Here is a 16031-nt window from a genome sequence, read left to right on the forward strand (position 1 = left end):
TTTGAGATATCAGGAAATTAGGTCTTTGAGCATGACAAACCCCCGACAGCCCCCTGAGCAAAGGTTGTAAACTATGCCCGGGGGGCATATAAGGTTTTTATACAAAGCGTTGTCGTAGAAACTACAAAGATAGCTCATTCAACTGGTAATTGAGAGGGCTAGTGCCTTTATTAATAGTCAAAAGCTATCTGAGGGTGAATCCCCCCCCCACGCCCAGCATTTTCCTAAACACTTCCAATCAACATTTTGATATAGCCATTTTGTTGAACGTAGTTGAAGGGTCTGGAAATTATGTCTTTGAGTACGACACACCACCCCCCGCCCACAGCCCTCAAGGCTAAGGTTATAGGTTATACCCTTGGGACATATAAGGTTTTTATAGATAGCGCTGTCGTAGAAACTTCAAAAAGGGCTCATTTAATTAGAAATTGAAAGGGCTAGTGCCTTTTTTAATAGTAGAAAGGGATTGGACGGCAACTAACCCCTCTCTCACGCCTACCATTTCCCCAAACACATCCAATCCAAACTTTGAGATAGCCATTTTGTTCAACGTAGTTGATAAATCTGGAAATTAGGTCTTGTAGGATGGCAACCACCCACAGCCCTCAGGGTAACGGTTGTAAATATGCCCTGGTGGCATATAAGGTTTTTATAGAAAGGGTTGTCGTAGAAACTTCAAAAAGGCTCATCCGAACAGAAAACGAAATGGCTAGTGCCCTTTTTAATAGTAGAAATTTATTAGAGGGCAACTAACCCCCCTCTCACGCCCACCATTTCCCCAGGCACGTCCAATCAAAATTTTGAGATCGCCATTTTTTTTCAACGTAGTTGAAATTTCCGGAAATTATCTCTTTGAGGATGACAACCCCCACAGTCCTCGGGGTAGGGGTTGTAAGTTATGCCCTGGGGTATATAAGGTTTTTTATAGAAAGCATTGTCGTAGAGACTTCAAAAAGGGCTCCTTCGATTCGAAATTGAAGGGCTAGTGCCCTTTTTCATTGTAGAAAGTGATTGGAGGGCAGCTAACCCCCCTCTGACGTCCACCATTTCCCCGAAGACATCCAATCAAAATTTTGAGATAGCCATTTTTTTCAACGTAGTTGAAAGTTCTGGAAATTATCTCTTTGAGGATGACAACTCCCACAGCCCTCAGGAAAAGGGTTGTAAGTTATGCCCTGGGGGCATATAAGGTTTTTATAGATAGCGTTATCGTAGGAACTTCAAAAAGGGCTCAATTGATTCGAAATTGAAAGAGATAGTGCCCTTTTAAAAGTCGAAAGTGATTGGAGGGCAACTAACCCCCCTCTCACGCCCACCATTTCCCCAAACATCCAATCAAAATTTTGAGATCGCCATTTTGTTAGACGTAGTTGAAAGGTCCAGAAATTATGTCCTTGAGGATGACGCTCCTCCCACAGCCCTCAAGAAATAGTTGTAAGTTATGTCCAGAGGTATATAAGGTTTTTTTTTAATAGAAAGTGTTGTCTCAGAAACTACAAAAAGAGCTCATTTGATTGGAAATTGAAAGAGCTAGTGCCCTTTTTAATAGTCAAAAGTGATTGAATTGCAACTAGCCCCGCTCTCACTCCCATCATTTTCCCAAACACATCCAATCAAAATTTTAAGATAGCCATTTTTTTCATCGTAGTTGAAAGTTCTGGAAATTATCTCTTTGTGGATGACAACTCCCACAGCCGTCAGGGCAAGGGTTGTAAGTTATGCCTTGGGGGTATATAAGATTTTTATAGAAACCGTTGCTGTACAAACTTTAAAAAGGCTCATTCGATTCGAAATTGAAAGGGCTAGTGCCCTTTTGAATAGTAGAAAGTGATTGGGGGCAACTAACCCCCCTCTCACGCCCACCATTTCCCTGAACACATCCAATGAAAATTCTGAGATATCCATTTTGTTCAACGTACTTTAAAGCTCTAGAAATTATGTCTTTGAAGATGACAAACCCCCCACACCCCTCAGGGCAAGGGTTGTAAGTTGTTTCCTGGGCGCATATAAGGTTTTTCTTATAGAAAGTGTTGTCTCAGAAATTTCAAAAAGAGCTGTTTCGATTGGCAATTGAAATGACTAGTACTCATTTTAATAGTCAAAAGTGACTGAAGGGCGACTAGCCCCTCTCTCACTCCCACCATTTTCCCAAACACATTCAATCAAAATCTTGACATAGGTGTTTTGTTCAACGTAGTTGAAAGGTCAGGAAATTATGTCTTTGAGGATGACAACCCCCACAGCCATCAGGGCAAGGGTTCTAAGTTATGCCCTGGGGGCATATAAGGTTCTTGTAGAAAGTGTTGTCGTAGAAACTTAAAAAGGACTCATTCGATTGGAAATTGAAGGACTAGTGCCCTTTTTCATAGTAGAAAGTGATTGGAGGGCAACTAACCCCCCTCTTACGCCCACTGTTTCCCCAAACACATCCAATCAAATTTTTAGATAGCCATTTTTTTAGTTCTTGAAAATTAAGTCCTTTGGGATGACACCTCCCCCCACAGTCTTCAGAGTAAGGGTTGTAAGGTATGCCCTGGGGGCATAAAAGGTTTTTCGTAGAAAACTTTGTTGTAGAAACTTCAAAAGAAGCTCATTCAATTGGAAGTTGAAAGGGTTAGTGTTATTTTTAATAGTTGAAAGTGATTGAAGAGCAACTAACCATTTTCCCGAACACATTCAATCAAAACTTTGAGATAGCCATTTTGTTCAACGTAGTTTAAAGTTCTGGAAATTAGATCTTTGAGGATGACAAACCCACCACAGCCCCCTGAGCAAAGGTTGTAAGCTATGCCTGGGGGGCATATAAGGTTTTTATAGAAAGCGTTGTCGTAGAAACTTCAAAGATAGCTCATTCAATTGGTAATTGAGAGGACTAGTGCCCTTGTTAATAGTCAAAAGCTATCGGAGGATGAATCCGCCCCACGCCGAGCATTTCCCTAAACACTTCTGATCAACATTTTGATATAGCCATTTTGTTGAACGTACTTGAAGGGTCTGGAAATTATGTCTTTAGATTGGGAATTGAAACAGCTAGTGCCGTTTTTAATAGTCAAAAGTGATTGAATGGCAACTAGCCCCGCTCTCACTCCCGCCATTTTCCTAAACACATTCAATCAAAATTTTGAGATAACCATTTTGTTTAACGTAGTTTCAAGTTCTGGAAATTAGATCTTAGAGGATGACAACTCCCCCACATCCCTCAAGGCTAAGGTTGTAAGTTATGCCCTTGGGACATATAAGGTTCTTATAGAAAGCGTTGTCGTAAAAACTTCAAAAGAGGCTCATTCGATTAGAAATTGGGAGGGCTATTGTTCTTTTTAGCAGGCAAAAGTAATCGGAGGGAGAATCACCCCCCCACACCCATCATTTCCCAAAACATTTCCGATCGACATTTTGATATGGGCATTTTTTTCAACGTAGTTGAAAGGTCTGGCAATTTTGTCTTTGAGGATGACAACCCTCCCTCCAAAGCCCTCAGGACAAGGGTTGTAAGTTATGCCCTTGGGGCATATAAGGTTTTCATAGTTTTGTTGTCGAAGCTTCAAAAAGGGCTCATTCAATTGGAAATGGAGAGGACTAGTGCCTTTTGTATTAGTCGGATCAAAGGACTAATGCCCCCCCCCCACGCCCATCATCTCCCCAGACACTTCCAATCAAAATTTTGAGATAGCCATTTTGTTCAACGTATTTGAAAGGTCTGGAAATTATGTCTTTGAGGATAACAAATCCCCCCAGCCCTCAGGGCAAGGGTTGTAAGTAATTCCCTGGGGGAATATAAGGGTTTTATAGACATCATGGTCATATAAACTTCGGAGGGGGCTCATTGGATCGGTAGTCAGACTCTTTAGTGCTCTTTTTAAGAGTCAAAGTGATCGGAGGGCAGCTACCCCCCCCCCCCCAACGCACGTCGTGTTGTCTCGTAATGCATCTAATAGAAATTTTGAGATAGACATTTTATTCAAAATAGTCTAAATATCATATAACAATGCTTTTGTGGTTTAAAAAACCCAGAGATTAGAGGCAAGGGTTGTAAGTTATGTCCATGGGGTATTTAAGGTTAACTCAAAACGAGCAAAAATTTATATGAGTAGGGTTCTAAACCCCTATGCTTTCTAAAAGTCAGAATATAATTTATACTTTACTGAAAAAATTCGTTTAAATGTTTTCATTTTAATACCTTTAATAAATCAAAATTTATTAAGATTTTAAGGAATAAATATCAGCAAATGTATATTAAACTGACAATGTACATTTTTTTCAGTAAAGTAAAAATTATACTATGGTTTTAAGAAAGAATAGGGGTTTAGAACCCCACGCATATCAAATTCTGCTTGTTTTGAGTTTGAATCTGTTTTTTATTTTAATTTCTGTTTGTTTTGGGTTTTATTTATTTGTTGATACTGATTTGTGGTAGTTGTACGCTTGGTAGATTATTTGATTCTATTTTTATTCATTTTTGGTTTAATGGAGTTCTTTATATTTTTTTGAATTTTATTTTTGGTAAAAAGTTTTTTTTAATTAATTTCCAATAAGATCGTCATCAATACTTACTTCATAGTTCAAATATTTCTCTTTCTCAGCATTCAATGCTACTACAACTTTATCATGTACGCTCGTCTTCTTGGAATATTTCATTTGCACTTTTAAAATACGATGTAGAGGTATATCCTTCCAATTTAAAAATGATAATGATCGAAAACATATAATAAACTAGCTAATTTCGATGAGGAGCCATAAATTACCACTGTGGCAGCCACAAACAAAATCTTGGTATTGGTGGAAGTTGGAGGCATCATGCAAGGGTTGGCTGGCGAAAACTTGTATAAATGGGTTCAATGTATAAGAATTGTCTGAAAATGTCTTAGGAATGATAAAGGGGGCTTCAGAGGGTGCCGCAGAGCAGTAATAGTTTGGTGGTCTGGCGTGAATCGATTGGAGCATCACATTCTAGCAATGAAATGCCAATTTCCTGCTGTTCGGATAAAAAAAGAGTTTAATTTAGATTCACAAACTTATTTTCGGGGGAAAAGAGTTGAAAATGTCCTAGGGATGATGATTGGGGGGATGCCATGTGGATGGCGGAGGGAAAGATGTGTAAAGCTATGATGGTGGTATGAGATGTTTTATAGAGTGTTATGAAAGGCTTGGCTCGTGAAAACTTGAATCAATGGGTTGAACGCGTAATTTTTAACATGAAATGTCTTAGGAATGATGAAGGAGGTGTCAGAGGGTGGCGTGGAGCAGTAACAGTGTGGTAGTGTGGAGTCAATTTCCTGGAGTATCACGCTCTAGCAATGAAATGTCGAGTTCCCGCTATTTGAATAAAAAACAGTCTTTAAAATAGATTCACAAGCTTATTTTTGGAGGGAAAGAGTTGAAAATGTCCTAGGGGTGATGAGGGGTGGTGTAACGTGGATGACGGAGGGGCAGGTGTGTAAAGCTGTGATTATGGTATGAGATGTTTTGTAGAGCATCTTGAAAGTTTTGGCTCCGAAAAACTTGAATAAATTGGTTGAAGGCGTAATTTTTGACAAGAAATGTCTGAAAAATGTCTTAGGAATGACGAAAAGGGTGTCAGAGGGTGCTGTAGATCAGTAATAGTGTGATAGTGTGGCGTGAATTGCATGAAGTAACATATTCTACAGCTTAAAAGTTCACAACCCTGCCCTCCGGAAATTATTGCTAGGGGGCAGCCGCCTATTGTCACGGCAGTGTGAAATATTCATAGTCTTGGCTCAAAGAAATGTGGTATTTTCGTTAAAAGCTTTTAATGTGGGTTAAATTTAGCTCTAATAACAACCCTGCCCCTCTGGAAATGCTTGCGAGTACCCCATACCTTTCTTTTAATTTACGCATTTTTTTTGTTTATATTTCATCCTATGTCAGGTTTTTTCACGTTTTTTTTTCCCATTTGCATAGTCTTGTCTCAAAAACGCTGTATTTTCAGAATTTCTCTCTTACACCTTTGCATTGCAACTAGTAACATGTAATAATTATGACGCTTCTAAAAAAATTAATAGAATGCGAATATACAATTTCAAGAATACTTCGCATAGATGGAACTTATTTTCAACATTTGTTTTATTAAGTATTTGTCATGGAAACAATGATTTCTAGAAATAGATTGTCCCCCTCTGTACCTCAAATATTGCAGGTGTGGGAAACACATAATCGTTATTCTAGTAAGCGAAACATGGCGATTTTTATTGCATGGTAATGGCTATTTCTAGAATATATTAGCCAGAACAAAATATTGGAAATAGCCTGTTGGACCTGGCGTCTGGGGTGTTGTTCTATTGAATGGAAATTGATCTATGGAGTCCTAACGAGGACAAAAGTCATTAGAATAAAATGATTCTTTGAGAAAAAATGAACTGAAAGGAAAATTAAGTATTATGTAACATCCCACGTACGTGTCCTCCTCAATTAAAAGCGGTGATTTCCTGCAGGGACTCTGAAGAAACGGTTCACATGGGAATGCATCATCCATAAACATTCCCGCTTACATAAGAACAAAAGAAAAAAAACGCCTTGAAAGAAAAAAAAACACCTTGGAAAAAACGCCTTGAAAGAAAAAAAACGTGTTGAACGTCTCGACAAAAATGAAGTCTCGAAAAGCATTATGTGACAGGGATGTGTGCCGTGTCATTACGTAAGATGTGCGCTGCAATTAAGTTATTTCTGATAAATCCGCGTACGATAGCATTACCCTCAACTCCAATTACTAAACACCCCTTGTGATGTAACATGTCACGCACGATTGTGTTATCCTTTAGTACATAGGTAAACATTCCCTAACCCCTACATCTCTTACTTTCCTCTTTTCTAATACTGAAGCAAGATTGCGTCATCCATATTTCACCTGGTCAAGGAAAAAGGGGCGTGTCTTGTGACTTAACAGTGCCTCATGGAATCCTGTGGAAATCTGCTATGGATGTCGTGACGTAACAGGGCATGTTGTGGGAACAGGACATGTTGCGGAATCCTGGGAGGGCATGTTGTGGAAATCCTTTGGGAATATGCTACCTGTGTCGTGGAAAGCAGTGCCCCCACTACTATTTAATCCACACTAGCGTTTATTTAAAAATACTGTAAATATAGACGACTATCTCTCCTTTGGTTCACTTCATCCCTTGTCGTTCTCAGCTTGTGTTTTTAAGTTCTTCTTAGGGCTACTTCCATCATCTTTAAACGATCTGTCGATCTGTCTAGTATTAGGCAAAGTTATAGATTTAGTTTTTTTCGCTTGAATATTAATATATTTTTTTATTTCAAGAGATGAGGTGGTGTAAAGTGCAGGGAGTAAGGGGTGGAACTCTAACGTTACAGTTAATTATTTTAATTTATTGAGGAGCAACGTGGCTGTGTTAAAGAGTGAAGTGGGAGGTGTAATCCATTCTAGTGAAGATATGTTCGTGGTCTCAATGTGTACTCTGTCGCTGAGCAGTGTATTTGAAGCTTATTGATTTCGTTTTTATTAATTAAATCCGAATGAGTATTGAACTATTGAACTTATCAATAATTTGACCCACTAGAAACAAGATACTGACAAATAAATCTAGTTGAAGGTTTTGCTTTTGCTTCATTCTTAGAAATTTGCAAAGATTTAACGTTATCCAGCAACTTGAGAAACTCAATTGAAAATCAGAGTAAACAAGCAGAGTAAACGATTTTTTTCGTTATATATAATTTATTCTTTGATTAATAGGCCCTCCTCTACACAGAACATTAGTTCTGAAGACGCCCTGTGATAAAAAAATATGATGGAGTCTAAAGTGTTCATTCATAAAAACAATATATTTTATGTTCAAGGTATGCATGAATATGCTAGCAATTTATGACACAATAATTTACTGCTGATAGATAAATAAAATATATTCTGATGTTTTGGAGTAAAATGAGGTTCAACAGAGCCATAACTCAGTTTCCAGAAACTAAATTACTATAGAACCCAATAGCAAACAGCAAAATGTTTTCCTAATGTAATTGATCCTTTTTCTGGTCTTAAAGGAATAATCTGAGGTATCGGACATCAATTCGCTCTGTGTAGAGCAGAATCATAAAAGATCGCAGAAAGGATTGACGCAAACGAGGATGGTACGAATTGAAAGCCAAGGATTGCCACTTTCAAAAATCATTGGTGGCACACTTCATGCGTAGCAGAAGTATGCCAAGCGTGGTGCGAAATTTGCCATATGTTGTCTTAAGAGGCACTGCGTAATGTAGGTGTGCCGCACGTGGCGTAACAAGCGAGATCTACATAAGCTGGTGGAGAGGGTGAAATAAGCTGGTTTATTTTATTCTTCTTTTTTTAAATTCTGAAATTCGAAGGAATTTTTTCGGAATGTTTGAACTGATTTCGCCAATTGCATCATTGAAAAATAAATAGCAATCTTCAAGCCCTTTTTAGCTATCGCGTATGACCTTGTATCTCACTGAGTAGAATTAGCCTAGAAAACAAACAATTCAAAACAAGAAAAACTTAAACTTTTATTTTGAAAAGTAGTAAAAACTAAGGAGGTAAGCATGCTATTATCAAAGGTGGTTTTAAGGGAGGGAAAGCGGGGGCACTTGCCCCGGGCTCAGAAATTTTAGGGTTGCGAAATTTCAAATAAATAATCTAACAATTGTAATCATTTTGTAATTTTTGAAATTTTTTATTTATTAAAATGAAGTAGAGGGTGCAGTTAATGGATGAAAATAATTAATAAATTATGAATTGATAAAAAAATATATAGAAATTAAAAATAATTAATTGAACTTATTAATTAATAAACTGAAGATAATTTTGTCAAAGAATGAAAATTTTGTTAAATTTTGGCGTGGAATTTTTTTTAGGAGACAGGAGGTAGGCGCTAATCAACATTTTTTCCGGGCGCAAGAGAGGCCAGAATTGCCACTTGTTATTATTACACAAAATAGGTGAGATGGGGGATAGAGTGCCAGTTTTCCTTACAGGGGATTACCAAGACTGAAGAAAACCCAATTTATATGCCATACCGAAGGAATTATTCTCTTTTTTGAAATATGAAATTTAGGGGGCAGCTGCCTTCTAATGCACTCATTGGCTACCCTCAGGGGAATACATTAGCTATTACGGATGCTATTGGCTCAAAATTATCCCAGCTTGGATTTGTCTTTTTCGTTTTCTTCGTTTTTTTTTGTTTTTTCGTACGTAGTGGTGTTAATAACTTATCCAATATCGTCGAGTCGTCTACAAGGCAATTTATTCTCGCTAAATGACCAAAGCCAAGAAACTACGATAAAGATCTTCTTTTTGCTCATTTACATTGCTAGGACACCAAGTACCTGCTATTATGAATTTTAAGTTGCGGTTGATTCGATAGTATCAGAGTAATGATTACATAACCTTCATTCCAGACCCAATGTATGCAGGTCAAGATCAAAGAATTATTGCTGTCCTGGTTGGACTATTAAGCCTGGAACAGGACTCTGTATTGTTCGTAAGTAATTTTAGTTAATTGAGCCTTTCAGAAGCCAACATGATCCAATTTCTTTTGTGAGGCTTTAGCCTCATTGAATTTGTAATTTACACAGTTAAAAGGATAACCCCCACTCCCCAAAGAAAAAAGAAAATAATATTGACACTAAAAAGGAATTTTAAAATATATTTACGAGTATTCTCCATACTTGAGCACGTGAGTAAGAACCCATTTTTTCATCTTTCCAATAAAGTCAAAACCAGCATTGGATTTTATTTTTTTTTAGCTTTCTCTACGGTTTTTTATGGTTTTGGTCAGATTGGCTGTTGAACGATTAAATTATGGGAAGTTGTCATAACATCTAACCGTCAGGACATCGACAAAATCCGTCATAATATCGACAAAAAAAAAACCGTCAGAACCACTAACCGTCATAATATCTAAAATTTTTAAACTTTATTTTTTTGGAGTTTAGGGAAGAAAAGGTACCTAGGTTATGTTAGGTTACGTATTTAATATATGCTATGCTTTACCCCCTCCTCCCTGATATGCAAATATATAGACGAAATTTGTTTCTAAACTATTATATACTTATTACTATTATATAAGCTTATAAATTTTTTGTCGATGTTATGACGGTTAGTGCTTGTGACGGTTAGTCGAAATGGTAGCACCCGTTAAATTATGTAATGGTTTGCTAAAATAAACAATTCATATCCTGTAAACCAGTTCATTCTTCTTGTTTTTTTATTTCTCTCAAGAAGAAAAAGTTGCCTTACGTGTTCTTCGCGTTTTGTTGAAGCTCTTATCAGGATCGTCGTCTACACATGATGTTCATATGAACAAATAAATCCGTTTCTCCTTTGAATTCCTCCTTTTAGACCGAATATCTAAGAGATTGTAGCAACTATTTCAGGATTGAAGGGAAATTTGGAGGGCCATTCTATAGTCGATCCCTCCCTCTTCCAAGATTTGCCCTATTCAAACAGGTCATTTTTCCTTATATTCCTGATAATATTTTTTTTTGTGTGGAGTTTTTTGGATGTATTAACACTGTTTTTCAACCTCTGGTCCACAGATCAGTGTTAGTCTGTGTAAATTTCGGTGATGTAGTAAGGAAAATCTCGTCTACCTTATAAGTTTTAGCTTCCGTTTGAATCGAAATAAAGGGTGTCCGAGAAAGATTACTTTCTATGTTCACCATTGTAAAAAAAAAATGAAGAACACTCGCTTTGAATTGGGCAGGTGTAAAAGAGTTTACTTTTTAGGGGGATATATTATGTCCGGAAGGAGATTAAAAAGTTAGAATAGGCAAAGTATGATGGAAATCGTAAGAACCTCGGGGTTTCCTGGAGAGCATGGGCACCAAGGCTCATCCCCTTGCGTGTGGTTTTCGCTTAAGAAAGTAACTCTTACAAGATTCATGCACAATTTATTGAAAGAAATTACAATGCAAAAACAACCAGATACGCATATGTTACAATATTGTCGCCTCCAATATACTAAGTGTATTTACTAGCTTATTATATCTCTTGCGTACATCATCACCCATATTTGCACTTTAACCATAACTTGTCAAAATATTTACTTATCTTACTAAATGTTAACTATGTCATCCTTCACAGCTATTTGCGTAAGAAGCTGCGGCACCGGAAGATGTGCCAAGCCAAATATATGTTTATGTGAAGGCTCTACATGGGGAACGACTTGTGGAGGAAGTGGCCGAGGAGATTACGGTGGCTCACGAGGTGACTATAGTGGTGGCAGAGGAGATATACCCGGAGGCTACAATGGCGGGTCCAATGGTATTAGGGGACCGCAAGGTAATCTTTTATTTATTTTATCTATTTTTTTCAATTGTCTTAAGACTGTTGTGCATCAAATATTGCATTGTTTAAAGTTGTAACCAACATGTTGTAGCCTATGTTGTACAACAGTGTTATAAAATAGCAGAAACGAAGTGGTGTATTCACGGTAACTAGGGAACTAATTTTCTGGCTCAAACCACACACGCATGCATCATTTTTGGGGGCGGGGGAGCTTTTCATTACCCCAAAATAGGCAAGTTATGTGAAAGATGCTGGGAAATTTTAAGAAATCGTGAAAATTTAGGCATTTCATTGAAGGGCTGTTAAGCTGGACTATAAAATCATACCCATTTAAGTGCCTGCTTGATGGTGGCCAGTGTTTACCCCCCCCCCCCAGGTGATCCCCCCGGAACCCCCCTCCCCGGAAAACGCTGCTCTGCGGAAAATTCCCCCGGAAAATACCATCTTGCAGAAAATACCACCGGTAAATACCCCTTCCCCTGGAAATAACCCCCCCCCCCGTGGAAAATAAGGTTTCCAATTTTGGGTATTTTTTTTAGTTTTATTGTTTTTAATTTCTGTAGGGGGAAGGAATTTTGGTACTTGTGTATTATGCGCCGCTCACGCAAGTTTACACTGTGTAAAATTTTGTTAGTTTCTTCGTTACTTTAGAAATAAATTTGTGCTATAGATTTGCACATTAGGGGGGGGGAGTAAAGTATAGTGGGTCTGCATGTAAAATGTGTTTGGTACAATTATCCTGTGTATTAGATAGATCGATAAATAAGTGTATTTTTTAAGCCAAATATACAGCCATGAACACAGTAAAATAACATCGGGGGGGGGGGGCGTATTTTCTGGGGGGTAAAGTATTTCGACAATTTGAATCAGAAAACAATTCTTTCTAGGTATAATGCCACCAAAAAATTACAGAAGAATAGCGAGGTATCTGGAAATTTTTTTAACTAAAAAAAAAAAAAGAACTATAAAGTAAATGTAATGTTTCATTTAAGTGTTTTTTCCAAGTGTTAAGTGTTTTTTTTTTCAATGACCAGTTTTCCAGTATTAAGTACTATTATTAGGTAGGTTAATGTAGTATTTCATTTAAGTGTTTTATGATGATCGGTGATCAAAGTTTATGTCATTGTGCCTTTCATTTATGTTATTTTACTGTTGTCATGGCCTTATATTTGGCTTTAAAATACACTTATTTATCTATATATCTAATATGCAGAATAATTGTATCAAACAGATTTTTCATGCAGACCCGCTATCCTCCCCCCCCCACCCCCGAATGTGCAAATATACAGTCAAAATTTGTTTCTAAAGTAACGAAGAAACTAACAAAAAAAACGGTGGGTTCTCGAATTTTACACAGCGTAAACTTGAGTGAGTGGCGCATAATACGCAAGTACAAAAATTCCTTCCCCCTACAGAAATAAAAAAAATAAAACTCAGATAAAATTCTCAAATTTCGAAAGCTTTATTTTCCACGGGGGGTATTTACCGGGGGGAGGTATTTTCCGTAGAGGATATTTTCCGCCGGGGGTGGGGGTATTTTCCGGGGGGGGGTGTTTTTTGCGGCAGGATATTTTCCGGGTGGACTATTTTCTGGGGGGTAGTCTCTGGGGGGGGGGGGGTAACCACATAGAACCCTGCTTGATAACCCCCTTACATGTAAAAAAGAAACAAAAATATGGTACTTGTTAATAATACAGAACAAACCCAAGAATTGAAGTTAGGTTAATCCTAATGAAACATAAATTTCATCTAACCTCTAGTTTATATAATAATGTAATTTGGGCTATATATTTGCACACTAGGGGTGGGCGGTTGGGGTAAAATAATCTAACCTAATATACCCCGCCAAAGTCCAATGTATTGTATCATCTGTCACTTCTTTTTGTAGTTACAAAACCTGTTTTCTGAGATGTAACCTAAGCGTAATTTTTGAGTGTGTTCCTTATTATTAACAAGTACCAAAAATATATTGATGTTACACCGCTAAATTCTACTAAATTCTAGCTACACCGCTGTTGAAAGTTAAACCTATAGTTTAGAATAATAATTGTCGTTTTAGAAAACCACAAGAAAGTATAATTCCCTTTTTATATTAAGGCATGCTTATGCCTACACCTTTTTAGATCTACTGCTAGGTCTGCTCCTGATCCAACTAATATTCTTCAGTTTTAAATCCTTGAAAAACGAAGACATTTCATGCACCCCCCCCCCCTCCACACACACACACAAACACGAATGTTGAATTTTTTGGTATATCAAGTAAAAATATACGAAGTTAAGAACCCAGAATTCCAATAATGTTTTAGAGGTAATTACTTGGCTAAAAAAAAAAAAAAAAAGAAAAAAAAAAGAGAGAGAAGAAGAATAATCCAGCAATTGAGCTAAATGCGCACTTGAACGAGGTTTTAACCTTACTCGTCTATCCAATTAGATTGAATGGACTTTGACACCGGGACTCAAATTCCAAGGTTCAAAAACGTTTGGGAAGATTTATTCTATGATTTGAAAGAGTGACATTACTTTTTGAAACAGCCTTTTTCCATGGATTTTTAACCATTTCTTTGGCTCATCGCCATTTTACTTCGAAGGATGTGCAATGTTATCTGAGTATCGGAAATCTTGGTGTTTGAGAATGATGATGTCATAGAAATATGTGTGAACTCAAAAGATAATCTTTTCCATGTGAATTTTCCCCTCTGCCAGCCTCTATGATTAAGGTTTATCAGAGCCGAGACAGCATGACACACCAAGTGATGAAATAATGAAATATGTCATTGAGTGACAAGAGTGACCTTAATTCATCCCTTGAAATCAATAAGCATGCCGAATGATCGAAAGCAGCAATTCCTCGTGTCAATTGGCCCTAGAAATGAATCTTCTTAAAACCAGTGCTTTATTTTGAAGGATCTAGAACACCAACATTTCGCTGACATGGCAACAGAATGGTACTTCAAAGCAATGAACGTTATATATATTTCCACAATAATGACAGAGAGAGAGAGAAAGAAAGAAAGAGAAAGAGTCAAACTTCAGCGTAAAGAGCGAGTCGTTGAGGAGGGGACAGCCCCTCTCATATACGGAATAATATCTGTTCGTTTTAAGTTTTAATGTCGCTCCTTACTGTCAGTTAAAAAAAAACTTGTTTTGTTTTAATTTAATTTCTGAACGCTTTTGAATGAATGCAGCTTTGATTTTGGCTCACCGCACATGAATAATTAAAACAAAATTTGCATATTAATTTTTTTTTATTATTTTCGTACGATACGACAGATACGATACGATTGAATTTTTTTCGAATCACAAACCCCTGAATCACAAAGGCCGTTTAATTAGAATAGATAGCTCTTTTGAAAGTACTAAAAAAAAACTTTAGCGTAAAGAGCGAGATATTGACTAGGGGGCGAACCCCCTCATATACGTAATAATTTCGGTTCGTTTTAAGTTTTAATGTTGCTTCTTACTTTCAGTTGGAAAAAAAACTTGTTTTTTTATTTAATTTCTGATTGTTTTTTAAATAATGCTGGGAAATCCGGCATCCCCTTCATAGAAATGTCCCTTCCCCCTTAAAAATATCCTCCATGGAAAGATCCTTCCACGTAACCCCCTCCTCCGACCCCCTTCCCCTCCACCAGAAAAAAATCCCTCCTGGAAACATCTGTATACTTCCCAGTAACTAATACTATATGTAAACAATGGGCAAAGTTCTTAACTTGCAGCCCTTCTCCCAGGAACTGTAAGGCATGAGGTCATCCTCAAGGACATACTTAATAAATTTTCGACTATGCTGAACAAAATGGCTATCTCAAAATTTTGATCAGGTTACTTCGGGAAAAAAGAGCGGGGGAGGGGGTCTAGTTGCCCTCCAATTTTTTCGGTCTGTTCAAAAGGGCATTAGAACTTTTAATTTCCGTCCCAATGAGTCCTCTCACGATATTCTATGACTACTAGATCGATACGATCAGCCCTGGGGAAAAAAACATGCATCCGTGATCTTTCTTCTGGCAAAAACTACAAAGTTCCACATTTTTGCAGATAGGAGCTTGAAACCTCTACAGTAGGGTTTTCTGATACACTTAATCTGACTGTGTGATTTTCATTAAGATTTCGTCACTCTTATGAGGTTTCCCCTTTTTTTCAAAACTGAGGCAATTTTTTTGAGTATCATTACTTTTGATGGTTTAGTCCAAATTTGATGAAACTTATATATTTCAAATCAGCATAAAAATCTGATTCTTTTTGATGTGTCTACTGGTATCAAAATTCCCTTTTTAGAGTTTCAGTTGCTATTGGGCCGGGTCGCTCCTTACTTACAGTTCGTTTCCACGAACTGTTTGAAAAGTGCATCGCATCGACGGAGCAAAAGGTATTTGGACATTCTGAGCTTGCCTAGTTGGATATTTATGAAAGTATATGTAGCATATTGAATTATCGGTCCTACCAGAGATTATAAATGCCTGAAAAAGATATGGTGTCATTGCTAAAAAAAAAAGTTGTCTTTTGAGATGGGTGGATAATTTCATCGATGATACCGCCTTTCCCTTTATAATTTAAATAAAAGGAAAATAAGTATTAATTCTTAAAAATTTTAAGACACTGTAAATATGTTGAAAAAATAGATGCATTAAAATAGCCCGAATATTTGATGTTCACTTTCGGAAGCCTTTATCAACTGAAAAAGGAAGAAAAACTGGACTAGACAGTTAGCTACGGTAATTGCGGAATATTAAAATAAAAACGGGAAGAACATTCACGACTAAAA

General features: G+C 37.2%; 1 protein-coding gene across 1 annotated transcript in view; it reads left to right on the forward strand.

Annotated features, from left to right (window-relative positions):
• The window catches only part of LOC148948529 (fibrillin-1-like), a 200967-nt gene that overhangs the window by 36530 nt on the left and 148406 nt on the right, over positions 1-16031 (forward strand). The window contains exons 3-4 of the mRNA XM_089094443.1: positions 9382-9464; positions 11069-11266. Of these exons, the coding sequence (XP_088950569.1) occupies positions 9382-9464; positions 11069-11266 (281 nt within the window). The remainder of the gene's footprint in view (positions 1-9381; positions 9465-11068; positions 11267-16031) is intronic.

Source organism: Artemia sp. Qi Xiang Cuo, chromosome 9 (assembly GCF_049724085.1).
Source record: "Artemia sp. Qi Xiang Cuo chromosome 9, ASM4972408v1, whole genome shotgun sequence".
Taxonomy (NCBI): Eukaryota; Metazoa; Arthropoda; class Branchiopoda; order Anostraca; family Artemiidae; genus Artemia; species Artemia sp. Qi Xiang Cuo.